General features: G+C 38.4%; 1 protein-coding gene and 1 long non-coding RNA gene across 3 annotated transcripts in view; both read left to right on the top strand.

The window, feature by feature from the left end:
* The first annotated feature begins 773 nt into the window (after nucleotides 1-773).
* Nucleotides 774-15,271, top strand: dusp7 (dual specificity phosphatase 7). Of its 2 annotated transcripts, none has more exons than XM_015348289.2 (3): nucleotides 774-1,879; nucleotides 4,037-4,312; nucleotides 12,188-15,271. In XM_015348289.2, the coding sequence occupies exons 1-3, from the start codon at nucleotides 1,477-1,479 to the stop codon at nucleotides 12,493-12,495; spliced, it is 987 nt and encodes a 328-aa protein (XP_015203775.1). In that variant the 5' UTR covers nucleotides 774-1,476; the 3' UTR covers nucleotides 12,496-15,271. The 2 variants fall into 2 exon arrangements, with proteins under 2 accessions (XP_015203775.1, XP_006631073.1); XM_006631010.3 differs by having other exon boundaries at nucleotides 779-1,879; nucleotides 4,037-4,465.
* A 7,149-nt stretch (nucleotides 15,272-22,420) lies between these two features.
* Nucleotides 22,421-27,098, top strand: part of LOC107077453 (uncharacterized) — a 48,839-nt gene continuing 44,161 nt past the window's right edge. Inside the window, exon 1 of the long non-coding RNA XR_001478470.2 lies at nucleotides 22,421-22,504. This is a non-coding gene — a long non-coding RNA (uncharacterized lncRNA). The remainder of the gene's footprint in view (nucleotides 22,505-27,098) is intronic.

Genomic DNA, 27,098 nt, shown 5'->3' with positions numbered 1-27,098 from the left:
CTCCACCCGGTCTCTCCGACAAAGCACGTGGTGCCGGCGACGCGAAACCGCAGGCAGCCGCTCGGATCTCCGCGCACAGTAGCTGCGGAGAGCGCCCACGGCGCGACGGATCCCGGAGTGGGCGGGCCGACTCCGCCGTGTCGCGTTTTTGACGACCGCCGAGCAAGCGCGCACGCACTTTTTGACCACTTGCACTAGATCACACGTGTCAAAGACAGCTTATTCTGAGCAATGAACCCGTTCAAAGACGGGTGGCGGGGTTTTGAGGCAGTGAAGCTCGCGTAACCCGAAAATGGTTTAAATTATGAATTGTTACAGGGGCAGGAGGCGAACCAGGGCAGCAGGTGTTACAGTATACGTGCCAGAGTGGAACATGTAACCGGTTCTGCCATATGCATGTGCATTACTTTGAGTTTGTTTTTATTTCTGCAAGAAGTGATGACCCACCGCTGTATTTCTTACGAAACCCAGTTTTGAAATGCACACTAGTAGCCCATTCTTTCTGGTCCCCAGGTCTTTTGCTACGAATCATCGCTGTTTCGACAGCTGGAGGCGTCTGAACAATTAAAGAGTTGCTGCTACAGATTCCGTTTCCAAATCTGCAATGGTGAAATAAAATAAAGGCTATAGGAAAACAAAGAGAAAGATACCTGTTTATTCAAAACCTACTGTAGGTTAGGCTTTGTAGACTCCCTCGGAACACGTGAGTGGTTTAATTATTGCTCAGGTTTGGGGATAAATGAACCCAGGCTCAAGTTGCCTTTTTTTAAAGCTACTTTTAAAGAAACAGATGGCTGCGATGAAGAAGCAGAACAATGCGTTATATTATTTTCTGTGGTCTAACTTTCTGTTGCAGTGAACCGAAAACGACGAACACATGAAATAGAAAAGGAAAGCGCACAGGAGCAACCAGCAAGTTGCTGCGCCTGTTGTAACCCAACTTCCAACCTGGATGCTGTTTCTTTAAAAGCTCCACTCAACGCTCCTCCCTCCTCCGTGACACAGCTGTCAGCAAAACCCTTTTAATTCGGACTGTCAGAGAGTGGTTGCAGGAAATGACAAACTGGAGGGAGGCTGAGCAGAATGGTTAACATGCTGAAATAATGATCTGTACAATAAATCCAAAATCCTTAATCCGTCATATGCAGTACAGTTAAGTTCACATACCACGGGAGGAGTGCAAGCTTAAACAGCACATGGACAGCAACATTACAAAACGATAGAACAAAAAAAAAAAGGATTGCATCCTCCTGCTTCAGGGAAGAAATTCAAATATCCTTTATGGTTTTTGCAATACTGTAGCTTCGTGATCACACGAAGTTCCCCCCTCAGTCTAGTACAACTACTGCTGCTAGATTTGAGGACGACCACCACCGCGCGTGGTTCTCTTCCAGGAGGCCACCTCGCTGTCATCTGCCCCTCATTTTTTTTTCTTCTTTTTTATTTGCAAATAACAAGCCTGCCTCTATTTCCCTCATGAAAAATAATCTTTGGAGCGGTTCCCGGGACATGACCACGATGATGCCGAGCAAAAGCGTGGAATGGCTGCAGGAGGAACTTGAAGCCGGCGGGGGCTCGCTGCTCGTCCTGGATTGTCGGTCCCACGAGCTCTTCGAGTCGTCTCACATCGAGACAGCCATCAATTTGGCTATCCCGGGGCTGATGCTGCGGAGGCTCAAGAAGGGGAATTTGCCGATCCGGTCCATCATCCCCAACAACGAGGATAAGGAAAAGTTCGTGAAGCGGTGCAAGACGGACACGGTGGTTCTGTACGACGAGGCCACTTCGGACTGGCAGGAAAATGGATCGGCAAGCTCTGTTCTGGGGCTACTTCTGCAGAAACTCAGGGACGACGGGTGCAAGGCTTACTACTTGGAGGGTAAGACGCCAGTATTAATTCTTCATGTTAACTCTGTCACGAAAGCCCACTCGAGTTTGAGAGTACTGCACTTTCGGCGCCTAATCTCGGGCACCGAATGGACTATTTTAAGCATGCCTGCTAAGTTTGTCCCAGTTTTGAAAAGACGAAATCGAGTTACAGAAACATATTTGATATGTGCTTTAAACACATCCATACTGAAGGATCCCCCACTTTTTTTAACCGTATTCACGAGGTTTACAGCCGTGTTTTGTAGAAGACGGATGTCATTGCAGATGTAAGCCTGGATTCCGTTTATTACTAGGTGATATGTCAAGACAGTTCTTGATTTTGAGTTTCGTTTTTTGTCTGCATTAAAAATTCTGAAGTGTTCTGGCAAGTAATGGGTTCGGGTAATGTGGCCGGCAGGTCTGTAAGGAAAGGAGAGCCGTCCCGGAGTCGTTAAATTTGTGAATGCGGTACAACTTAAACGGAGTTTGAGGTTTCGTAGCAAGCAATTTCTTAAGGGTCAAAACAGTTAATTTAGGACACTGAGTAGTAAGCTGTGATTTCGTACATGATGTTGGACGATGCATTTTATATAAAAAATTAAGCAAAGCTTTTAGTTAGTTATAGGTGTGCAAAACCTGTCTAAAGGATCTCTACTTCGCGTCTGATTTGTATTCTGCACTCTAGAAACGAAACAAAATAGCCTTGCTCAGAGGTCTTAAATGTGTATATTAAAAACATAAAAAGTAACATTTTCCCAGATGTTTTAAGTTGTACATTAAAAACTACTTTTCACTGTCAGAACTAACAAAATAAGTATTGAAACATTTGATTGTTTTGAAAAGATTATATTTTTAAAATACTGTTACGTTGCGAAAACCTAAATCTATATATATATATGATATAAGCTTTATTCCTGTTATATTTAAAAGCGATGCTACTGGAATGTTTTGGTAACTTTTGAGTTTAGACAATTGAAGTGTTTTCATAATTATTTAAAATATTTTTCAAGCAACACTTCTCGACGAGGGCTTTGCAAAACGTGGGATTTAAACATGAGAATGTTAAATCGTTAATCTTAATATCAGAAATTACATCGTGAAATTAATTAGTGTTGAAACTAAGCAAGTCCTTATCCTTAACTTATTTTTTTTATTTTAAATACACTTGGTCAAAATTGTAGTCCAAACTTTGTGAAAGAATGTGAGCGACCAAGATGAAGATGTTTTCAATTAAAATTCCAAAATGGCTCCGCCATGTTGTCTTCCTTTAGGAAAAAAGCCATGTTTTTCATGAATGGACAGAGACAGATACTTTACTCTTATCTTATATAATCAAATACAAAATATAGCACTGAAAATTAAAGCTAAACAACTATTCCATTTATACCGCTTGTCTATAAAGAGATTTTATTGATCTTCCGTGATTTTTGAAAAAGCGGTAACAGTTTTTTTTTTATAGGTGACTTCCCTGTCATTCACAAAATAGCACCCGGTCATTCAGAAGCTTTTTCTATGTCTTTGGCATCGAAATAAGATTGTGAAATTATATAGACGTTGTAGAGCATCATTAAAATTGGAATTTGTTCTTAATATAGGAAAATAATTATGCACCAAGAGTTGTAAAGAATGAAAACGTTCATGGTTGAGTTAGAAATGAAAAGCAAAGCCTCATATCCGTTCCATTATAAGTCTGTATAGTAAATTTTCATTTCTTGGTATTTCTTTCCAAGAAGCAGATATCATAAGCAGTGTGTACACCTGATTCTGCACAGGCTTACTGCTTTCATCTCTGGACCAAATAAGTGTTTTTAAAGAATAAGCTCTGACAGAAATTCAGTTACACTCTTAAGTTCTATAAATAGTCCCCAAAATGTCACTTCCAGATATCTCTTAAAGTGCCTCTCATTTCTAAGCAGCAACTGAAACAATACAGAGGTTGGACGTTTTTGTTTTACAGAAATATCAGCAACAATTTTAAAAACATGTTAGCAGGGTGTACTTTGGAATTAAAATATCTACATGGGTATTGTGTGTAATCCCATTGTTTTACTGGAAAATATCCTTTTTTTTAAAGTATTTTGAAAGTTGGTTAAAAATTAATTACACTGAACATTGTTGAAAAACCTGTATTCTGTTTATTTAGCTGTTCATGTGCATGTGATTCTAGGTGGATTCAACAAGTTTCAGATGGAGTACGCGGAGCACTGCGAGACCAATCTGGACAGCTCATGTCCCAGCAGTTCCCCCCCTGTATCTGTGCTTGGTCTGGGAGGACTACGGATCAGCTCCGATTGCTCCGATGGGGAATCGGACAGGGAGCCCAGCAGTGCTACTGAGTCAGAGGGAAGCCCTTTGCCTAACAACCAACCTGCCTTTCCTGTTCAGATTCTTCCCTACCTTTATCTGGGCTGTGCCAAAGACTCTACTAACTTGGACGTGCTGGGCAAGTACAATATTAAGTACATACTGAATGTGACACCCAACCTCCCCAACATGTTTGAGCACGACGGTGAATTCAAGTACAAACAGATCCCCATCTCGGATCACTGGAGCCAAAATCTATCACAGTTCTTTCCAGAGGCCATTTCATTCATTGGTAAGTGGCCTAGCTTTTTGAGGTACTAGGGACCTGCATGCCAGAGCCATAACTTTTAATCTCAAAATATTCTTTTTCTTCTTTGCTCGTCGAGTGCTAAGAAATTACCCTATGTTTTTGCATGTTATTTCTCAGGCTTCGGATAGGAGGCGCTCAACATTTTTTTTTATCAGGTTTCTTTCAAGTAATAGCTGGAGGACACTAATCTTTCCTCTCAGAAGTATAAACATGGGTACACTCTAAGGAGCCTGGTTTTGCAATAGGAGATTAATGTTGTAATTTTCTGTAATTTGAAAAAGTATTGTTTAGAAATGTCATTGCAGCTCAACTCCTGCTGTTCCTGAATGAGTCCTCACAATTGTTTACATTGCACAGCACACAAGCACCCTTTGTAGTTTTTCAATTTTAGTTATCTGTTAACCGATTAGGAGTGTTTCTTCTTGCATTTATTACAATTTAAAGTAAAAATAGCTGATTTCTGCTTCGTGTTGTTTTAGTTTGAGTTCTCTGTATGGGGTTTGCAACATACAGTACACCTTCCGTATTAACAAGACAGGTAGCCATCTTGTTGAGATCACATGCATTTGGAGTGCTGCACTGAGAAAAGAAGGAAAATTTGAATTAATTTGTGTTGTGATTTTAGTTTGAGGGCTGTGTGTTCCTTTTCAAATGTCTTCACATTACACAAAAATAACTGCGTATTGGGAGAAAAACGCATGGTATAGATTTGTTTTATATCAAGATTACTCATCAGTTCCGTCTCAGGAATGACCACATTCATCTGTACTGCCTTTACTGCTATCTGATAATGCTGGACCTCTTTAAAGGATAATGCCTGTTGTAAACATGAGGCTAAAGCAATGAGGACTTATGATTTGCGAAAACAGCCTTTCCATTTACTCAGACATCTGAGGAAATTTGCTAGGGGCAGATAGTAGAATCTTCTTGGTGGATGCTGATGAGACTGGTCATTTTTCAGTATCTGGAGTGTCCATATTTAATATGGTTGTAGTATGTAGTTTCTTGGCAGTTCATAGTCACCTGCTGTTGTGATACTTGACTTGATCCTTTTGTCCTTCAATATTCCAGAAAGCTAATTCATGTGAGTCATACCATTCTCTCCTCTCCATCAACTTAAAGGGATCTGAGGGCTTCTAGTATCTGTTGTCCCCACTGAGAATCTCCTTCCATTCATTTCCTAGGAAAACAAGAGCTGAGTAAAAGCTGCATAAAGCTTAACTGTTGTAATCAGGGTAGCACTGTTATTAGAGCAGAAGTTTGTAGACAGTGGTGGTTATTAAATGTCTCTCTTTTACTTAATCTAGAAATTAAGACAACTAAGACCGACGTCAAAGTTCTCAATGAGGTGTCAACCTATTTTGGTAACTGTGGTTGGAAACAAACAAATACCTAAGAAACAAAGTGTTTTGCTTACGGTAGGCAGTGGAGAAACCAAACAATTGCATTTGTATATACCTGTACATTACTGATGTACTTTTTATTGCATAGAGTAGGTATCAAGGGAATGTATGTGTTCGTATTTAATGAATAGAAAACAGGGTACAGATAAGGGGCTGAATGTTTCAATTGAGGCAATATAAGGAGTGGAGTACCTCAGGGATCTGTATTAGGATCACTGCTATTCCTAATTTTTGTCTATAAACTAAATTTGGGTTAATAATTACTTTTTCAAATGGTACCAAATAGGAAGGTTCACAAACACAATGGAAGCTGCAAAGGAGGTTCAAAATGGTTTACATACAATTCCGAACAAGTGCAGAAATCTGGCAAATGGCATTTAACATAGTAGTATGAATTGCAGGGAGATAAACTACAAAAACAAAGAAGGGAGAAGCAACGTCTGAAAAAGCCTTTGATATTTCTTGCCACATCATTTATGTCTTCTACCCAATAAGGTGAAGACAAAGAGACATAGTATGTCGTATAGAAACAGTATGATATTTCTAGGGAGGTTAAGTTAAGATTGTACAATGTACTCATAAAACGTGATTTGTAATATTATGGAGAGTTACTCAGCATTGAACACAATATACTGTATACTGCTGCTCTGGACTGATGAGTTAAAAGAACTGAAGCATTGTAGTTTTGAAAAGAGAAGATACCTAAGGGACCTGATTCAAGTTATTCTAAATCCTCAACGGTATTGAGAAGATCAGCCCAAATGACTCAGAATCAGCAATGTAAGATACCCAGTCCTGCATGCTTTCTTAAGGCTTTTGTTGGTGAGATTTAGTCTCATCAGAAAAAGGTAAAATATAAACTCAACAGTCATAGAACAAAAATGTCTACTGGTCTCAAAGATGAGCAAATAATCCACTTTTTAGTCTATTCTTTTACCCTTTTTAGTTGCAGTTAGCCTCAGAACGCCATCCTATGTAAAAATAAGTCTTTCTGTGTTTATTATATGTTTGTGAAACAGTATTCTCTTCATGATGAGCATTGCTAATCTGTATATGACTGAACTCCAAAGCATATTCCTTGCAGAATTCCCGTGTTTATTACCGTTTTAATTGTGATTAAGTAGCATAATGATCACTTTATTTGCTTCTGAACTGCTGCACTCTTGTCACCGCCAAACCAGTCATGTGGCGAGCTCGCTGGTTCTTATTCAGTGCACTACATATTTACACTGGATCTGCAGACATTGGGGATGTAGTCTTAAAGTGCTAATCCACGGATTAAATAGAAGAGGTCCAATTTCAGAATGTGATATCTGTTTACATTTGATGTAAGGTATATTTAAAAGCCCGATGATGTGCACTACAACAAGATTTGAGTTGGACTAAACTATCTGTTAATTACATTTGAATCGATAAAATGCACAGGCAAAAAACATGAAGCTTTCAGTGCAACATGGCAAACTCATTTTTGAAATAATTACATCTTAGAATATATATTTTTTTAATTTTACAGTGGTTTCACAGTTATCTTCAAAATGGGGGGAAGGCACAGTTTATTACAAGTGTCATCATGAAGCTTTTTTAGTATTGTCTTATTTCAGGAAGTAATGCTTCCGCTTTCTGTGGCTTACGTGGGTTAACAGACAGAGCGCTGTTTCACAACACATCCTGTCCTGAGCCACATTTCTTCTGTTCACTTTGTTTATTCAGAAAACAAACCTTGAGAGCTTGCAGAGCAGGATGGCTCTTCTTCTCCTTTTCATTTCGGAGCAATCCAATTCCCTTGGCCTTGCAGACCACAGCCCTGCCGGTGCAGACTCCTGGGCACGGCCAGCTGTTGTGGTATTGTCACTGGTGGCAGTTCATTTACTGTGTCATAGTGAGAGAGGATCAAATACAGGGACATCTGAACACGTCTTAGGGAGAAAGACACTGAATAGATCCTTATTATATATCCTAGACCCATCACCCTTTCCAAAGTTTGGTAGGAAAAAAACCCTACCAATATTACCTGCTGTGGATTAGGGATGGAAGTGTTTCATGACAGGGGAGTTACTGACATAAGAAATATGAATTTGTTTCCACATAGTTGCTATTGCACAAGCCATAGAAATATCTACTTTTTCAGCAATAAGCCCTGCTCATCTGCTACATTACAGCTAGAAATCTTTGTATTTCACCCTCCTGTCATTTTCTGTAGACCTTCAGTTTTTGGGGGACTTTAATGAATACTGTTTATTTAAACAGTGAAAATGAGTCTTTCTCTGTACAATGGGGTTAGAAATATTTGTTTTGCTTTTCTGTATATTCAGCACAATGTTGGTTTGCACAAAGGGACACTGTTACAGGAAAAAAGACCTCTGGAAAGGTCAAGTCAGTAGGGGGAAGCCTCTACTATTGTAGGAATATTTCAGATTCGTTTGACATTTCGGTATGTGGGACTAAGTTTCTAGCTCACCATTGAAACTAAACACGCAATGTTTGTAACATTCAGTACTGCAAATGAAAGTGAAATGCCAGATTCTGTTCAAGAGTGCATTGACAAATGAAGTCCCAAATTAAAGAACAATCAAATCTGTTGGTTTTAAAAGGGTTTTGCACTGAACTTGGTGAGTGACAAGCGATTGTTGCATCTGGGATTCATAACTTAATTTTCACATCTTGAAAACACTGAGATGTCAATTTTTTTCCTTTCTCTACCAAACATCCATATTGTTCTTTCAAAATCTACAGATGATCTTTTTATCAGCAGTACAATCATTTTGAAGCTGTTACAGTTTCTCTTTTATGTAATTTTAAACAAAACCAATATTTTGTATATAAAGTGATGGAGAGTGATATTTGCTTTATGCAGTAAAAGACGGTATTACTTATTCAAAGAAATTACTTGGCTACTTTTATTACTGCATTGGGAATGAACCCCATTTGGCTCTTTGAATTTTTCATTCAAGAACAGAGACTCATTTTGAGGGCAGAAACTCACTATAATCATATTTCTGCTGACCCCTAGAGGAAAGTATTAACAGTGATTGGATTGCTTGCCAACCAGCCCAAAGGAAAAGAGGACTTGAGTGTATCAAATCAATTGTCGTCTCACTGCTTGACGCAAGAGGTCATCTGATATTTCCAAAAAACCCTCTCCGAACAGCTAACAAGGTTAATGCAGATGAACCTGAGGGTGTGAAGTATTGCTCAGGATTCTTATTCTGTTTACATTTCATCATTACCTTAACTGAAAACCAACAGAAGAAATGTATGATAAAATGCACAGCTAAATAGCTCATCAATCATGGAAATCTTCAAAAGGTGCAAAGTTTTTGAACCACTGGTAGTGCAAACGAATTTGTCTGTTTTTAACATTTAGATCAAGCAAATTCCAGTACAAATCTGAATTTAAACATACCGTAACACAGAGCCAAACAAAACTCCACAAGATCTCCACATTATAAGATCAAGGTGTTCTTTTGAGGTTTGAAAATTCAGATTGGACAGGACTGTTCTGTGATATTTCACACAGATGTGCTCATATCAGCTTGGGGTAAAAAGAGTGAGCAGCTGGGTAGGGCTCATATCCACATTTCCTGATGCATGGTTTAATAATATCTTTAATAGTTCAAACTACTGGGGCCTTGTGAAAGGGGTCTGAGGAGCTGAATCTCCACAGGGTATCCTGCAAAATCTATCAAGCAGAGAAAACACGCTTTCTGGCCAGGAAAAAAAAAACTGTTGCCATTTGAGAATATCATTGTAAAGCAACTTCATATAGTTTATTTCTGTCACAGTGGCTTAAAATTCCTGAAAACTATCCTATCAAAGCAATTATATCTGAAGCTTTTTTTTTTTACACAGGCCTAGACGGGTTAATTGACAACAACTGTTTAAGCATTTAGCTCAGATTCAATCTGAGAAGAAAACAGTTCCCTGTATGATGAATGTTTTGTGTAACATGTGCTTGGTTTAGCATTTCAAATAGATTATCCATGCTCTGGGTTTGCACGGGGAAATATCTAGCTAATCCATGCATTTCTCCCTGCGTGCTTTCCGTCTCCTTGCGTACTTTGGGCTTGCTCTTTGGCTCTCTCTCTCTCTTCTGCTTCACTTGCGTAGGAAAAGAAAGCATTGAGCCGTGTGGTGTATTCATGTACTTAGCATTAATGGCAGGAAATGGAGGATTACCTCGCCCACTGATGGTAAAACTTTTTTTTTTTAGAAAATGTGGCCACTGTGTCAAATTAAAGGCAAGATTAATTCTGTAGCAAGAGGAGGAAAATGCAGAACAGTAAGCAGTGCAAAAACATCCTGTTTTACCCTGAGTCTGTTTTTTCTCCCTCTGAGTGGAGGTCTCTCTGGTCCATACCATGTCTGTGTTTTAATAGTCTAAACCTCACCGCTCTTTCCCTTACTCAGGTCATATTGAGCTAAAAGACCCATAACCACAGAGCCCACAACTGTTCAGCACAGATGTTTGTAAAATCAGGATTACTGTCCACGGGCTTAAAACAAACAAAAGAGGATAAAGTTTTAAAGGCTTCTCTTTAGGCCTTCATGCATATTTATTGTTTTTACCAGGAGGACAGAATCACAGTTTGTATTTTTGGTTTTTATGGAAATGTGATAGCTATCCCTACATTCCCTAACCCTTGACTTTTATCATTTGGTATTAACCCCTTACAAAAAACACTTAAAATTCAGTATAACTTTAGAGTGTGCTGGTTTGTTTTGTGGTTAGAATGGATCTGAGACTAATTTTAGTGAGGCAACCTAGGTGGATAAAAAATGATATGACAAGTCATTCTGTTATCCAAAATGTAGGAAATCAATACAAAAAAATAAAGTGTGAAGTTGGTTTTATGTCTCATGAACAGAGAGATATAACACTGGCATTTCAAACCAAATGTTGAAATGACCATTGAGTACTAAAAAAGTAGATCAGTATGCTCCACCCTCCGTATACAAAAAGTATTTTTCAGCTCAGTGTGCTGTAAAACGACAGCTGTTCAAGTCTTGGCAGGTTCTGTACCACTTTACAAAATATAGTAGCTTCAGACTAAGTAATTTTGTTATTGCTTATTCACAGGACCTAATTACCATCCTCACTGAAGTCTTTGATCTGAGTATTGCAGTTATGCTCAGGATCTGTGCTTCACCATCTAGAGCCAACTGAATGTGCTAGATTGGGAGAAATAATACATTTTTCCTTATCTGGTTATATTGTTCTCTGTATGCTTCCGTGCTGTTGGTATCAATCAGAAGCTTTCACGCAAAACACGTCTTTCTCAGTGTGTCCACTTAATTTTCTGAGCATTTATAGCAGTTTCTTATAGACTTATTTCATCTGGATGCGTTAGACAAAAGTTTTTCCAGCAGTGCCAATGGGTGAAAGGAATTTAAGTAGTTGTGTGCCTTCAATACAGTCTTATGGTCACATCTGTTTTTCCATTTAAATTTGCAGTGACATGAATGAATTGTAAAAATATGAGTAGATTGAATTTGTATTCAACGAGTGCAGTTATTCCTCACAGTATTTAACCATTAAATATGAACATTAAACTGAAATTGAAACAGTGGGAGAACAGAATTTTGGTTTCAGTCCTAGTTTTTCAAATTCTTGGTAAGATTTGTGGTACTATTTCCTTTTAAAGCATGTGCAGAAAACTCATTTTTTACCATTTTAAGAGGAACGAGTTTAATTGAAACAGTCCTGAATTCAGTTTTATGCCATTAGGATGATAGAACCTGACTTTATAATTTGGAGACTCTTATTTTGGAACATAATCGAGGAGAAAAATAAAATCTCCCCCTCAGGCTGACAATGCCTCTGAGGAAAATAACAGCTGACCTCAATCTTTAAAGATGCAGTGAAAATCTTTTTTGAAAATTTGCTGCCGTCAGATGAGGGGAAGCTGAGGGAGGCACTTACCTAGGATTAACACTAATGGTACAGTGCACAGAGAGACAACCTGTGCAACCTGTTACATTCAGTGTTTAAATAATATATAACATCTATAAATGTGTAGCTCACAGAAAGGAAGTGTTTCAAATATTGCACAGTGGAAGGAGAACTCATGGTTAATTTCACAGTTCGGTTTGGCTGTAAGCGTCTTCATTTGAACAGAAACTCACGCGGATATTCTTTGGTTATAATACATGATAATGCTGTATGGGTAGTTGCTTATTTCTGCCACCCTTGCAAAGCCTTTGTTTTCTTCCAGTTGTTGAACAGTGTAGAGGTTGGAACTGCTTCGTTGTTCAAGTCGTAATAAAACTGTTTGACAACAAAGCTGTCCTTTTTGTTTTGCAGATGAGGCTCGTTCTCAAAAGTGTGGTATTCTGGTGCACTGCCTCGCTGGGATCAGCCGTTCGGTGACTGTCACGGTGGCCTATCTGATGCAGAAACTGAACCTGTCCCTGAACGATGCCTACGACTTCGTAAAGCGGAAAAAGTCGAACATCTCGCCCAACTTCAACTTCATGGGCCAGCTCTTGGACTTTGAGAGGACTCTGGGGCTGAACAGCCCCTGTGATAACCGGTCACCCAATGACCAGCTCTATTTCACGACACCGACCAATCACAATGTGTTCCAGCTCGACACGCTGGAGTCTACATGAAGATCAGGAACTGGGTGGGCATCTACCCTTTGAGATTGAATGTTATTCTCATCTCCTAAAGCATTTCAAACATGTTGCCAGGCCATCTTGGTGCATACCATGGGATGGGCCAACGAGATGTCTCTAAGACTGCTGCTCAGAGGGCGTTCACTTGCTATCTGTAGATGCTGTGCCACAACTTAAGATGATTGAGAAGTGGCACCTCTTGCCTTTAGCCAGGACTGTTGTTTTATTCTAAAAAAGGCAGTATTAGACTGGAAAGAAATGCTACACAGAGAAAGAAAAATAGAGATCTGCAGCGCTTCTTAAGTTATCTGTCAAGAATATTAGATAGCACTTGACCTCCTGACAAAGAAGGTGCCAATGTGATGGTTGGAGTTTACTGTCAGAGGTTATCTCACTCTACCGAATGTAGAGTACATGGATTTGATTATATACATACATTTTTATATATATATATAAATATTGACTTTTTCAAAAAGCAAAGAAGACGACAAAATTGCAAAATAGAATCCTGGATTGTAACTCAAGAAAACAAACCAACAAAAAAGAACTTTGTGATTTTCTGATTGTTTTTTTTTTTCTATGTTTGTAATGACCTAATGCAGTTTGCACAGTGGTGAAGCCTTTCACATCTTGGCACTTAAAACTGGTACTCCACAAAAGATAAAGAGACGTTCAGTTGTCCTCCAGCCTGCCAGTTCAAGGCTGTGATCATCCCCTGCAGCTGGAGTGTCAGAACAGGCTGGACTGGCAGAGAGGGGATGCACTTACTTAAAAGCTCATTGTTCCTTGCTTTTCAAAGCTACAAGACCCTCTTCCTTAAAGTGTTTTTCTGGGTGGACTCTGAGCGCCCGCATGCCTTGGTGATTAGAAATGTTGTTAGAACTGGGAAAGCTTTGCTCACTTCCAATAGTCTGAAGCGCAGGTACAGTAGTTCACAGGAGGAAATAGTGAGTGAGGGACTGGTGAGGGAGAAGATGGAGGTGGGTATTACAAACACTCACTGTATTCAAAGGCAATGGAGAGAATGTTTCTTTTAATTTCTTTGCTGCTGCTCTTTCAAGGCCTGGGCTCTAAAGAGGAGAGAGGTGGGAGACATGAAGTGAGCAGCACTGAGAATGTTAGTGAGGTGGTTTCTGGGAACAGATAGTCAGGGAATGCATTCAGTGGAAGGATCAATGCTAGGGTGGGATTTGTGGCTTTAAGACAGCCTTATATGACCTTTTTTAGCATTTTTGTAATGCTGACTGTTCAACACTATATTTGTATTTCACTTAAGACGTAAATGTTGAAAAGGATATGTGCTTAAAATACTTTGTAAAGCAAAACATAGTAATAATGGACACCCACAAATTTCTTTGTAACGGGTCCTACACTGTTGTTTTTCTTATTCTCTGCAATACAATACACAAGTTTCCGCAGTATTTTTTAAACAATAGGCCTCGGGTTTTTCTATTTGTCTACTTTTGTACAAGAGTTCCAAGAAACACAGCTTGACTGCTTTGTCACTGAAGGAAAGCTTAATCTTGGGGTGTCCAATGTGTGTACCTGACATTTGAGAAGCAGATGTAGAAACAGGGAAATATTCTTCAAAAGGTTGTAAACTTCTAAAAATGTGAGTGGCTTTATTTTAGTTTTTTTTTTGGAGTAATCCCAAAGATCTCCGAGGAACTTCCAAATATTTTAGCAAATGACCAAATCCCCAGCTAGATTTCACCCCGTGGCCTTCAGCATGTTTCGTGCAGGTTTACAGCTTGCTCTGCGTAACTTAATCGTGCTGTGCTCCATGTTTGAGCTAACTGCTCTAGCCTGTTGAGAATGAGATGCCCAACAGTCAGCAGATGGCAACAAAAATGATTTGCTCACACCCCAGGATTAAAATTCATTTCAGGGAGGAGCTGCGTATTAAAATGAAAATAATTTTTCACATTTCCAGCTGCTTTCTTGAGGAGGAATGTCTGTCTTTTGTAATAATGTTAAGAGAAAATTAAAACGCGTTTTCTCTATTTGTAAAATGCCAGAGCACAGGAACGATTGTTTCTGTCGGATATCTTGTAGCTTCATCAGAGCAAGAGCGAGATGTGGGTTTAAGTGAATGAGCAAAGCGAGAGAAAAATGAACAAAAATTTATTTCTTACCTCACTGAGGAAATTTTCAGGGATTTTTTTGACAATGCATCTGCATCATGTTACAGCTTAATATAAATGTCAAATAGCTGTTTTTAATGTGCTGTATACGTTTTTTTTGTTTTTTAAGATGCAATCTATACATGTGTATAAAAATGGGCTTGGTAACAGGGCAGTTCTACTTTCTGATTTATGAAGGATATAAAAATTGACCCTATATATTGTATAGTATATGGAACCAACACAAGACTTGTTTATACTGCAAATAAATATGGAATTATTTTTTCTGTAAACAATTGTTTTGTGGATTTATTGTGGTAAAAAAAGATTTTGTGTAACACCTTATTTTATGGCTTATGTGAGACAAGGTTGTTATAGGATAATACATTCTAAGAACTTTAATTCTTTCATTCTCAGAACAATTACCTTTTATTTTATGCCAGAAAAAGTGAATTGAGATAAATTGGCACATCAAACAGAAATGTTGATAAAAATCTCAGAGCTTTGAATTGAATTGCTGAATCTTAGCTTTTTTGTGTGTGGTTCCTACTGTGGGTAGAGCACTTTGTAGAGACTGGGGGGATATATGTTAAAAATACAGCTCAGAGATTGTATTTGAGTTCTTATTAAAAATGGACGCTCTAAAATGTATCCCTTGAACAGGAGAAACCTCAAATACAGGCATCAGTTCATGGTTTCTGACTGCGTGGGTCCATTTTTCTGTGCACTGTGTCTGGACAACCCCTCAGTAATGGTGGTGGTAGGTAACCACTACCCAGACTCTCAGAGAAGTGAAAGAGCCTGACCCTTTTTTTTTTACAATCAACTTGCCGGGTGGTGTAAGAACTGGTGACACCCTGCCCCATCTGGAGAGCAGATGGAGACTGGCAGCAGTTTTAATCCTGTTGGAAACCCTACTCAAGCTACAGTATGTTTGGAAAGACTCCACATGAAATGCACTATGGCATGTTCTACAGCTGAGAGGAAGAAAGACTGAGTAGAAATGAAGGCCACTTTACCGACACAACGTTTTCTCATTTGCCGTATTTAAATACATCTTATACACCTTAAATGACTTACAACCAACAGAGGATTTAAAAGCTTAATTATGTTCTGTACTTACTGGACCCATTGAATCCAGCTAATCAGAATACATCCACCTTAAAGAAGCCAGAATGAGTTTGGTAAAAATGATAGTGAAAGGACATTTAATCTGGCAGGTGTCTATCCTGTCAGGAGTGGGCGTTAGTGGAAGGATATCCGTTTCGCTAGATAAACACTGACCCTGATTATCAGTCAGCCTCCATGAGGGTGACTCGCAGTTTGGTTTTGATGTGACTGCAAAAACGGGGTGACTTGTTGTTTTGTCTTGGTATGGCTGTACGAATGTAAAAAAAAAACTGCGCTGTGCTTAGGGCGATAACCCAAACGGTTCTTGTTGCAATTCCAGACATCTGTTAAAACACTGTTTACTCGGCTGCACAATTTCTGTGAATTGGATCTGGATCACCTCAAACCTGGGCACACAGGCAGTTATGGAAAAAAAAAACAGGCATTCAATGTAGCCCACTGGTTATCCTGCTTTGCTGGTTATACAGAGGAAGACCATTTGATGTCTGATGCTTAGTGTGCTAAGACCCTCTGTGGAATGAAGTTGATTTCAGCTACAGACTTTTTATAGATGTTTTTTTATTTAGTTCTTGTTACCTTAAAACAGTGCAATGTTATTAGGCCTTGTGGTAGATCTCAAAGAGAAGTAAGCACCATCGTTAAATTTCTAGAATTCACTTGAAATTTATACCTAAGCCATAAACAGATCTATTAATATTTCACTGTGCTGCAAACCACATGACTTCTCTGCAGATTTGAAAACAATCTAAATTCAAGTAGGAAGTGCCCCTATCCGACCCCCTTTCCCTCATTCTTGCTCTCGACACTTAAAAATTCTATAATTCTATTCTATCCAAATTATTCAAATCCACAGTGTTGCAGGGAATGATTTCAATGTGGCCTAAACAACTGACATGATGAAAATGCAAAGCAAAAAAAGGCAATTACTGCACGTCTAAAAGTGTTTTCTTACAGGTATGTAGTATTACCACCATACTGTATACTGTTTTGTAAAAGTCCCACATATTTAATAATTTTTTACTGTTTTTTTTTCTTTTATTTTTAATATGTGTAACATTTTAGTGCATTTAGTTAATCTGTCTCATGGCAGTACAGCGAGTATAGTATCAAGGGTAACACTAAGCTGTGCAGCACTGTTTGCTGCAAGTCACAACATCATTCTTTGCTGAGTCGATTGATATGCCTTTCCCTGCAATATCTTTCTTCAATCTAAAATGGATCACTGTCTTAAATATTCTAGGGGTTTAATCAGTCGGTCAATTAAACTGCTTGCAATCCTGCCCATGTATCAAACTGGATGTTGGAGAAAGAGACACACATTTTTCTAGGGTTGCAGTCTTAAAATGCAATCCCCCAGCTACAGCTCTGCAGACTGCATGGCAAATGAAAAACTAATCACAGACTCAGGGAGGACAGATTCAAAGTTTTTTTTTTAATCTGTATTAGGGGAATAGTAGAAAACAGTACTGTCTCCAAGGATTCACAATTCAGGACACATAAATTGAAATATAAATTGAAACATAAAAGAATAGCTGTGTTGTGACAAATTTAAACACACTGCAGCAGTGAAGCAATACGATGTTAATGAGAAAATCAGAATTGTTTATTCATCCGATTAAAATTTGCTGAAGTAATGCCCCCATTGTGCAAATATGGCCATCTGTTTGTCAAAATCGATTTCAGAGAGCTTGTTAAAAATCACTGGTTCTGAGCAGATTTTTTATTGAATGATTAGAGAGGACAGAATTTGCCGCTAATCTCTATGTTAAAGTTATTGCTGTGTCCAGTAAGAAGACTTGTGTCTTTCTTTTCCAAACTTCTTTTCGTAACATAATTTTTCATTTCTCCCTGCTCGGAATCACCCATAAAATAGAGCACACCAGGAGGAGACTGTGCTAAGAAACCTGCTTTCTTTTTCAGCTATGAAATTCACAAACAAATAAGCAGAAAAGACTCTCACATTACAGTAGGTACCCTCCTGCTCTTCTTAACATTGACTAGTAAAAGGAATCTCTTACTGTATTTAAATTACATTCCACATATTACTTTTTTGTCAATACTTTATGTTAATATTAGAATTGATCCTAAGCATATTATTAATTACATTGTTCACAGAAGTGTATCTATAGCATTTGTTTTCCATAACTACTTTCCAAATAGCCAATATCGTGCATTGATTCTGATATAAAATGTAGTTTCTTTGACTGATCCCCAGCAATAACTATCAGGTCCCTGATGGAAGGAATTCATGGTTACTGTTGATTTGAGTGAAGTTTCTGCTAATGTTGGGTGGTATCCTAGTAACCACAGCCTGTGCTTTGAACTGCGGTGCTCATCAGTGCAGTCAGTCTGAAGTATGTTTCAGTGGTGGTCTGCTCAGAGTTCACATTTAGCAAAACATCCAGCTCAGTGTGATTGTTTTAAGTTGTGCGTGTCCCTGTGACTTCTGCCACAGTTTTACTTAAGGACCTAGGGTATGAAACTCTCCTCAAACACAATCAAACACAACATATTGGTCTCCGAAACCCCCATATTTAATACATTTAGTAAACTTATGGAATAATTCACAGTTACAAAAACAACACAATACTTGAAAGTCTCTTGTACTGAAAGATGTATGAAGAGAGAGGTGAAGTCCAAAATCTCTTGGTGTTTCTGCTGGAACTGGAGAGACGAATCAGGAGCCAGAGTAAAGGTTTGCTGATTGTAGTTCTCAATACAGTAGTTCAAGTAGTTCACACCGGAAGTAGGCACCAGAGCTGAAATATTGTGTTTCCTTTCTTCTCTTTTCAGCATGGAATAAACCTTTACTTGTTCTCAATACAGGTCCTGGAGAGCCTCTGTGTCTACCGGTGTTTGTTTCATGTGGACCCTTAATCACAATTTCTAACTGGTATCTGTGGCTGATGTGTTTGTTGGTTTACACTTTTTCTGCATTCTGGTTTTGGTTTCCAAAAAATATCCTAGTTCAAATACATTGTCTACAAAACATTCATCACACAGGACTTGCTGTCTCTCCCACATTTGCAAATGAAGCACTTGCTCATTTCTAAAAATAATAATGAGTTGTTTCTATCTAGACTGCTATCAATAAGTGATGAATTGAAGACGGACAGACAGGGAATGACACTTTGTCAGACGACACCCACAGTGAATAGATGTTTTCTTTCAAGTATTTTTCCTTCTGCTTAAGTCCGATAATATATATTATAGTTCAGTGGGCACACCTGAATGAGGGCAGTCCTGAAACTCACTACGCAGCATGAGGTTCAAAATAATTACAAATGCCATTCAGCTTTATAAGAGCTGAAAGTAAATTAAAAAAGGCCTCACAACTGATAACTGACATGTTGATATACGATAGGTGATGGTTTTTCACGTTTGAAATTGTTTGAGATGATTTTATAAATACAAAGTTTTAGTTCAATTACTTAACATGTCACTCAAATGGCAGAATTCATAACTACGCAGCTTCCAGGGGAGTTTAAAGACTTAAAATGGAAACATTTTCAAGCTCAGAAGGTATGTGCCATGACAGTTTTCTAAAATAAACTGCTACAGTTTTTGTAGTTTGACCGGCTAGCTTTTTATTCAGATGCTAAATGCTGGCATCTGAGAAAGTTCCACTTTGACTAAAATGTATTACCAGCAGCAGTTTGTGAGCTATATTTATCACAGTAAGCCTTCCTCTGGTTTCAGTTTGCAACTAATAGGTGTGGTGTGATATCAGTACTTAGATTGTTCTCTCATGCATGGTTTCCTGTTTCTCTGTGGCTAGTTTCAGAGGCAGAGGCCATGTGACAATACTACATCCGATATCTCAAACCACTACTGTTCCACTTCCTTTTCTGCTTGAGAAGTCAACAGTGAGAAACTCTGAATGAGCGGGCTGGGAGAGAAAAAAGTATCTCTGAGGTAGACACCAAAGAATATGAAAAAAGTAACGATTATCAAGAGAGCTTGGCTGCTTGTTTCTGGTATCTTGTGTTAGCTGAAGTAAAGTATTTAGTTCAGGTAATCTGTCAAGTGAACTCCCTACACAGTCCCAGTCACTGTGAATGAAAGGCTAAGGATGTTAAGTTACCTTAAAAGTTGTGTCCATATCCAGAAATGAGAATGAAAGTTTAGTTAGTGGTACTGTCATATAGCCACCCAGACTGAAGGGACAATAAGTCAGAAACTAAAGGTTGAAGTACTTCATACACCACTCTTAATTATAATATAATGTAAAGGAAAAAAGAAAAAAATTGCGCATGCAAGAACAATCAAAATGTATCTTTTCAACTACGTTGTTGATCGATATTACCATCCATGGTTTGCAAAAACATGCACCACAGACATGACATGTTGATTTGATATGTTTTGATATGTTTCAAGGTGTTGTTTTGCTTGAAATATACAAACAGGGGCACAAAAAAAACAAGATAAGATCCATATAATATAATTGCCGAAAGATATTTACGAATGTACAAAAAACACATTAAACAAAGGGTGACTTGAGGACAAAATAAGCCTTAGAGTACTACAGAATACTACAGTACTTCAGAATACTATTCTAATCCTGATTATATTCCCACTATATCATCCTCTTAAAGTCTGCTTCCCTTTTGGAGCATAGTGCTAAAAATGTTGTAGAGTTCATCAAACTGCATTTCAATACAATGCAATATGTATCTGCAGCATCTATTTTTCACCAGGTTGCCTTGTGGAATTCTGTCCCATTCCTTTCCTTGAGCCTAGAAAAGCATGTACCTGTTCAATGGATGCTAACCCACATGTTTTCCCAGCTCATCCCCACAAATCTTGAAAGCCACAGAATATACACAGCACAATACAGTTACACAAACAATGCATCTGGTACATGAGCAGCATGAGGATGTGCTTCAGGAATGTTGTCGTATGAGGATGAGCCTGCAGAAAAGGCAGCAAGTGAGGTCCCTGGACCTGATCGATGTAGTGCTGTGCAGTCAGGGTTATTACAACTGGAGGTCTGAGTGGTGTGAGTCAACACTCCAGCTCATACCACCACATTTGGATCTCTCTATCAATTTGTCTCATGTACACAGTGATATCATTCTGCATTTCTGCTACACATTCACTGACATAATGTACAGTAGGGTGATGGGTCCAGTAGCCATATCACCCTGCAACTCACAACTGGCAACCCACTGACGCTAAGTAGGTGTGAGCCTGGTCAGTACCTGGATGGGAGACCTCCTGGGAAAAACTAAGGTTGCTGCTGGAAGAGGTGTTAGTGGGGCCAGCAGGGGGCGCTCACCCTGCGGTCCATGTTGGTCCTAATGCCCCAGTAGAGTGACGGGGACACTATACTGTAAAACAGGCGCCGTCCTTCAGATGAGACGTAAAACCGAGGTCCTGACTCTCTGTGGTCATTAAAAATCCCAGGGCGCTTCTCGAAAAGAGTAGGGGTGTAACCCCGGTGTCCTGGCCAAATTTCCAATTGGCCCTTACCAATCATGGCCTCCTAATAATCCCCCTCTATGAATTGGCTACATTACTCTGCTCTCCTCCCCACTTATAGCTGATGTGTGTTGAGCATTCTGGCGCACTATGGCTGCCGTCGCATCATCCAGATGGATGCTGCACATTGGTGGTGGTGGAGAGGAGTCCCCATTACCTGTAAAGCGCTTTGAGTGGAGTGTCCAGAAAAGCGCTATATAAGTGTAAGCAATTATTATTATTATGATTATTATTATCTACAAAAGACCTTGATTCTTTGGTAAAGAATCCACTCAAGGTGTTGCGCACTTCACCTCATTTTGTTGCGTCGCTTAACTTTGGTGAACACTGGGCAACTGTGTGGTTTCCTGGACTGCAAACGATGATTGCATAGCTGTGTTCTCACAGTTGAACTGCTGATAGGAGAGCTGTTGCCATCTGGCATTTCTGATGCACTGCAAGTAGCAGAGGGGAAATAATTGTAAAGATCCAGCATGGTGATGCGTCAGTCTTACACAGTGTAGTTGCTTGTGATCTGTCCTATCATTGATGGACTGTGTTGGACTGTAACAGGATAGAAATTGCTGGCTATGAACACCCCAGATGGTGAGCAACACTGAACTGACTTAATTCACCCTACAACATACTGCACTTATTCTTCAAAGGAATCATTTTCTTGATACTCAGGGCATATCGGGTTCCTACGTAGGTCTTATTTTCAAGATTTTTACCAGGCTTGACAATTCCACAGGTTAAAACACCTCATCACCCTGTCACCGGCCAAGTGACCAGGCTTGGCTCAAAAGAAAAGATACCCCCACAGGCTTCAAATGCAAACAAAACTGGATTTATTGCCAAAAAAAAAAATAGGGATAAAAAAACCCTTCAGAGGAGTACTCTCCACACCTTTCCTCCAAGGCACCCTCCCCATCCTGAGCTCTCCCAGTCCCTTTTATAGCCCCTCCTCTTCTAAGGACCATCCTCTTAAAGGGACTCGCTCACATTTTCTTAACAGAGATGAGCAGTTTGCTCAAAATAAAGTATTCAACCATCCAAAAAAACCTTATAAATTTTAACAGAGTCATGCAACTGTGATATATTCACTTAAACAAAACACCTAACCTTACATCGGTTATTTATAGATGGCTCACCAGCAACCTTTCCCTTTAAGATCATTTGTGTAATACTACAAACAGGAAAGGTGACTGGTGGCCATCTTGATCAACACAATACAATACAATACTCCAAATGGGGAACACTGCAGTGCTTTTAGGGAAACAACAAAAAGGGTAAGTATCATTCACACTTCATTCGAATCACATACACTCTCTCAAACATACCAGAAGGGTAGGGGAAGTATTGGAGTATTTAACATTCAGAAAGATAACAAGCACTCTGTCACACACCCACAACCAATCAACTCCCATGCTCTGTAACAAAGTGATTTAATGCTCATGACAAAATCATGATCAGCCGTGCATGACCAATTAATTAACCACTATAAAACTAAAAATATTGACAACTCAAAAGATAATAAACATACTTGCATAAATAGAGTGATACAGTACTGTATGTTTCTTTTGATATCCAGTATATTTTGTGTGTTTGATGTATATGTTTTTTAAAGTAAATTCCATTGACACTGTAAGCAACTGGTGAATTCTGATTTTACAGTGCTATCCTCTTTAAAATAATGCCAAGTATATGGAGCATGACAGCATAGTTGCTTAATCATTTCAGAATTTGAAATGGCTAAAGTATCATTTTTTTAATATTCTATAAGCAATTAAAGTACTCCATGCTGATAATACATTTTTTTTCCAATAAAATCTAAAACAATTTGAAACTGAATTACAGAAGAAAACATGTACAAAATGTTAAAAGAAAAGTATCTTTTCCCAGGGACTTTATGAAAACTGAAATTATTTATTTCTCCTGTTTCCCCTCCCTGGGTCCTGGGAGAAAAAGTGTCTGACGAACCTACTTTTAAATCATCTGAAAATTTTTTAGTTCTAAATTTGGCTTCAGTTTTTCCCATAAAACCAAACCAGAAAACAAAACAAAATGCTTGCAGTTTTAGGCACTGTTTAATTTCAAATGAAAAACTCACAAAACCAGTACAACCTATTTTATCAGTACCTTTCTCAAATTTATAATTTTTTAGATCTCTTTTTCAGAATTAAAAGGAACAATTTCCTTTGTGTATTCTCTGCGATGTTTACTTCTGACATTATGGGTTTTTCTTTCCTCCGGAGAATCTCTTGGCTTTTTAACTGTAATGCCCTTAATGGAGTAATTTAATTTATCTACACCTTTCTCTTATTTCATTTCAAAAGAACAAAAGAAGCCGAGGGCAGAGACTAGATTTTTGGCCAGTCAGAGCCAGCCAACTAAAGTGATGCAGCTATTACTTCATCTGGTATTGAATTTTTTTTTTTGTGGGCTATGCCATTATTTCTGTGAAAATGAATTTAGTAATTTGGTCAAATACTGATTATGATGAGACACTACACCAAATCTAAAGAAATAGAGTGCTTTATATTTTAGAGTTTGGCATTAACTCACTTGGCTGAGGAAATTACGGCACTGTCTGTAAGGTCAGGATTGCTAAAACACCCCTTACTAGTGAGGAATGAACCAGGGAGGCAGATTAAAAGGTGAAGATGGGGTGGAGGAAGGTATTCTTGAAAAGGAGTGCTCAGCAGGCGAGTATTTATATGTAAGAGAGTACAGATGTGAGACTATAGTTTGATCTCTCAAGACAACATGCAGACAATCTGGCATAATGTGTCCACCAAAGAGAGTGTGCAGTTTAAATTTACTTCTACACTTCTTGGGAAAATCTTTTCAACAATCAGTGGCAAACAACATTCACAAAATGTTGCTGGCTATATACAGTAGAGTGAGATTGAAATTATATAATGCAGAAAGCTAGATAACATGAATGTTTTTTCCAATAGGAAGATGCATACAAGTACTATAAGTAGTCTGAAGGATCATTTCAGTTACAAAAATGACTTAACTGCCTTGAGCCAAGTTGATTTTACAAAAAAGCACTAATACAGCACTTATGAGATGTGTTGACTAGCCTGAGATAGACAGAGATAATTTATCTCTGCTGAGACTCATTCACACACATTTATATGGCTCTGCCTGCAGCACAATGGTTGCACCTTTTTAGGATACATTCAAGCTAAGTTTATTTTGAAAATAAACAAAGCAAAGCTAAGCAAAGCCGAAAAAAGTCAACAGATTATTTTAATCATATTGTTTACATAGTCCTGTGTTGTCTTCTTTTTACCCCAAAAAATAAATGTACAAATTGCACTACCATGTTAAGACATGTGAAAAGATACTGTTTTGTAAATGAGTTAAGATTCGTTTTATTTTTCACTGTTTGATTCATTCCAGTTACTAAGATAAAATAATTACTATCTTCCGATCCATGGATCACTATAGGTCAAATTCACCACATCATGAGCACATTATGTATTGTGTTGTACATTTGCACAACTCAAGATACACAAAGGGCTGGGGATTTAGTTAGAGTGTCCAGATGCTTTAGTAAATTGGCATTACAATACAAAAAGTCTGAATTTACATCTTAAAATCAACTCCCTATACAGGTTAACTAATGAATGACCCTGGCTTTTTTCAGTCCTGTGTTTAAATGAGCCATGTGACTGTGTCTTTTATTGCATTACCACTGCTGTTATTGTTGGGAATAATGCTGATGCTGCTTTTATCAGATACTGTATGTTTGACCTCTGCTTAGAAAACTTTAGAGACATAGCTTTGACTGCCTTTTTTTGTTGGTGTCTGCATAGTCCTAGATAAGACATGGCAAAATGTCACAACAGTTATGCATCTAAATGTGTAGTCTGGCTTATGGGTTGAGGATAACCTGGAAAGTCACAACAAAAAGTGAGAAATGATTATGTGACCCAAGAACATTTTCGTTAGATTGAATTTGCTGTTCCTAAGTAGGCCTGCAGGTAAAAAGAAAACACAAAAAAAAACTTTAATGATCAGCCTCTGGTAATGTAGCTATAAAATGGGAAACAATGTAGAAATCCCATTCATAGAGCTATTCTCAGAAGACCACATCCATCCATATATTATCAGAAAGCCACTTACCCTGGTGAGTACCATAGCAAACCCTGAGTGTACCCTGGAAGCACAAGATGTAAGGTGGGATTCAGAACACAGAACTGTTTTTCCCTTGAACTGGACACCAGTCCATCACTTGGTTACAGAAAAGTGGACAGAGTATCAACTTTAACAAGGTCAGTATGTCACTGAGAGGTAGGAAGCAATTAGTGCACCTGTTTAAAAACCTGCATGTGGACACAGGTGGACTGTGCAAACTCCACGCGACAGACGCTCAAGTCTGGAATTGAACGCTGGAGCACCTTTCCTGAAAATTAGTTAGGATAATACAATGTGACTGAAGACCTCATGCCAAGTTACAGCTAATACGCAGTTTGCCATATTGGCATAGATTCAGTTGATTTTCTTCTATCACACTTGTGCTCAAGTGTACATATACTCAAACAGTCCCTGTAGTTAATTTCTGTCGTGTCTTTAGGCACACATGGAGCATAATCCTTTTTACAAAGAAGCTTTTTAATACTTTTTAAATCTAATAAATACATATTCATGTAAGGTACACTGCAGGTTCTGTTCCAAGTTGTTCCATTGTTACTTTACTAGCCATACTGGGACTATTGTTTATGAGTAAGGTTTCAGGAATGAGGTTCCAGAATTCTTGTCTGGATGCCCAACATCCTTAAGTGGAAAGAGGAGTTTTTTTGGCCTTTAACTCCGTCTGTAAAGTTGACTGGCTGCCATCTGGATCGAGGTCTGTTCTTTTGAAATCACTTACAGGCTGAAAAAGTTTACAGTTTTGTTTGCTTTCCTTTTGTAAAATTAGGCCTTTTGGGAAAGAAAAAAAGATAGACTGCCTCAACATTTGTTCTCTAACAGTTTACATTTTAAAGGTTTTGTAAATAAAATCGACAGGAGTTGTGAAAGGTGTATAACTTCCATAAGGATATATGAGTCATTGGCAAGAGAAAATTAATTCTGAGCACTTTGCAAAAGACTCTGGACCACCCAGCTGAACAGAACATTTTCCTTTGAATTTCATTAACTTTTCTTCAGACCTGATTCCCAAAAGGCATAAAAAGCATAATTATCTATTTATTGCCAATGTGAATGATAGATATGTAAATTAATTCCACTTTTACATGATTACATGTATTTTTTTTCATCAGCTCCATTTAAGTTATATATTCAAATAAACTGTAAGTAGATTTAATACAGTTTTGTACATTCAGCATAAGTCATGGTTATAGTAAAAGAGTGATCTCCTTTGGATTTACTTTGAACTTTAATTGGGTATTCTGGGTGAGTGCAAAAGGATTTAAGAAAAGACTTAATTTGCACAAATGTTTTTACTGTACATCTTATTGTTTAAAAAATACCATTGAGGACCAAAATATGCTGTAGACTCAGATTTGCTTAATTAATATCTGTGTTAGAATTCCAAAGTTGTGTGAAACTCCAAAGAATTCCAAAGTTGTATTAAACCATTGAGAAAAAGGCAGGGTTCAGCCTGCAGTGACTTAGATGAGGGATTGAACAGTTTATGTGTTCCTGCGTGACCTTCCTTGAACATGAAACCCAACTGCAAAGGACCATAACAAAATACCTAAGATGCAGTAAATCCAATAATTTTGAACTTTGAGGCAGAAAGGAATCCAAGGATAGAATCACAGGATCAGTCTGGAACACACTGTAATAAAAATAAGTGATGTGTTTAGCTTGGAGAGTTGTCCATAATTAACTATCAGAATGTGAGTAGAGTTCAGTCAAAATACA

This window comes from Lepisosteus oculatus, chromosome 4 (assembly GCF_040954835.1).
Source record: "Lepisosteus oculatus isolate fLepOcu1 chromosome 4, fLepOcu1.hap2, whole genome shotgun sequence".
Taxonomy (NCBI): domain Eukaryota; kingdom Metazoa; phylum Chordata; class Actinopteri; order Semionotiformes; family Lepisosteidae; genus Lepisosteus; species Lepisosteus oculatus.
This window is presented reverse-complemented; position numbering and strand designations above follow the sequence as displayed.

Bases quoted from the DNA above. Each gene is read 5' to 3' on its own strand.
- dusp7 (XM_006631010.3), top strand. From the start codon at position 1,477: ATGAAAAATAATCTTTGGAGCGGTTCCCGGGACATGACCACGATGATG. The intron at 1,880-4,036 runs GTAAGACGCCAG...ATGTGATTCTAG, and splicing joins CAAGGCTTACTACTTGGAGG to GTGGATTCAACAAGTTTCAG. The intron at 4,466-12,187 runs GTAAGTGGCCTA...TTTGTTTTGCAG, and splicing joins AGAGGCCATTTCATTCATTG to ATGAGGCTCGTTCTCAAAAG.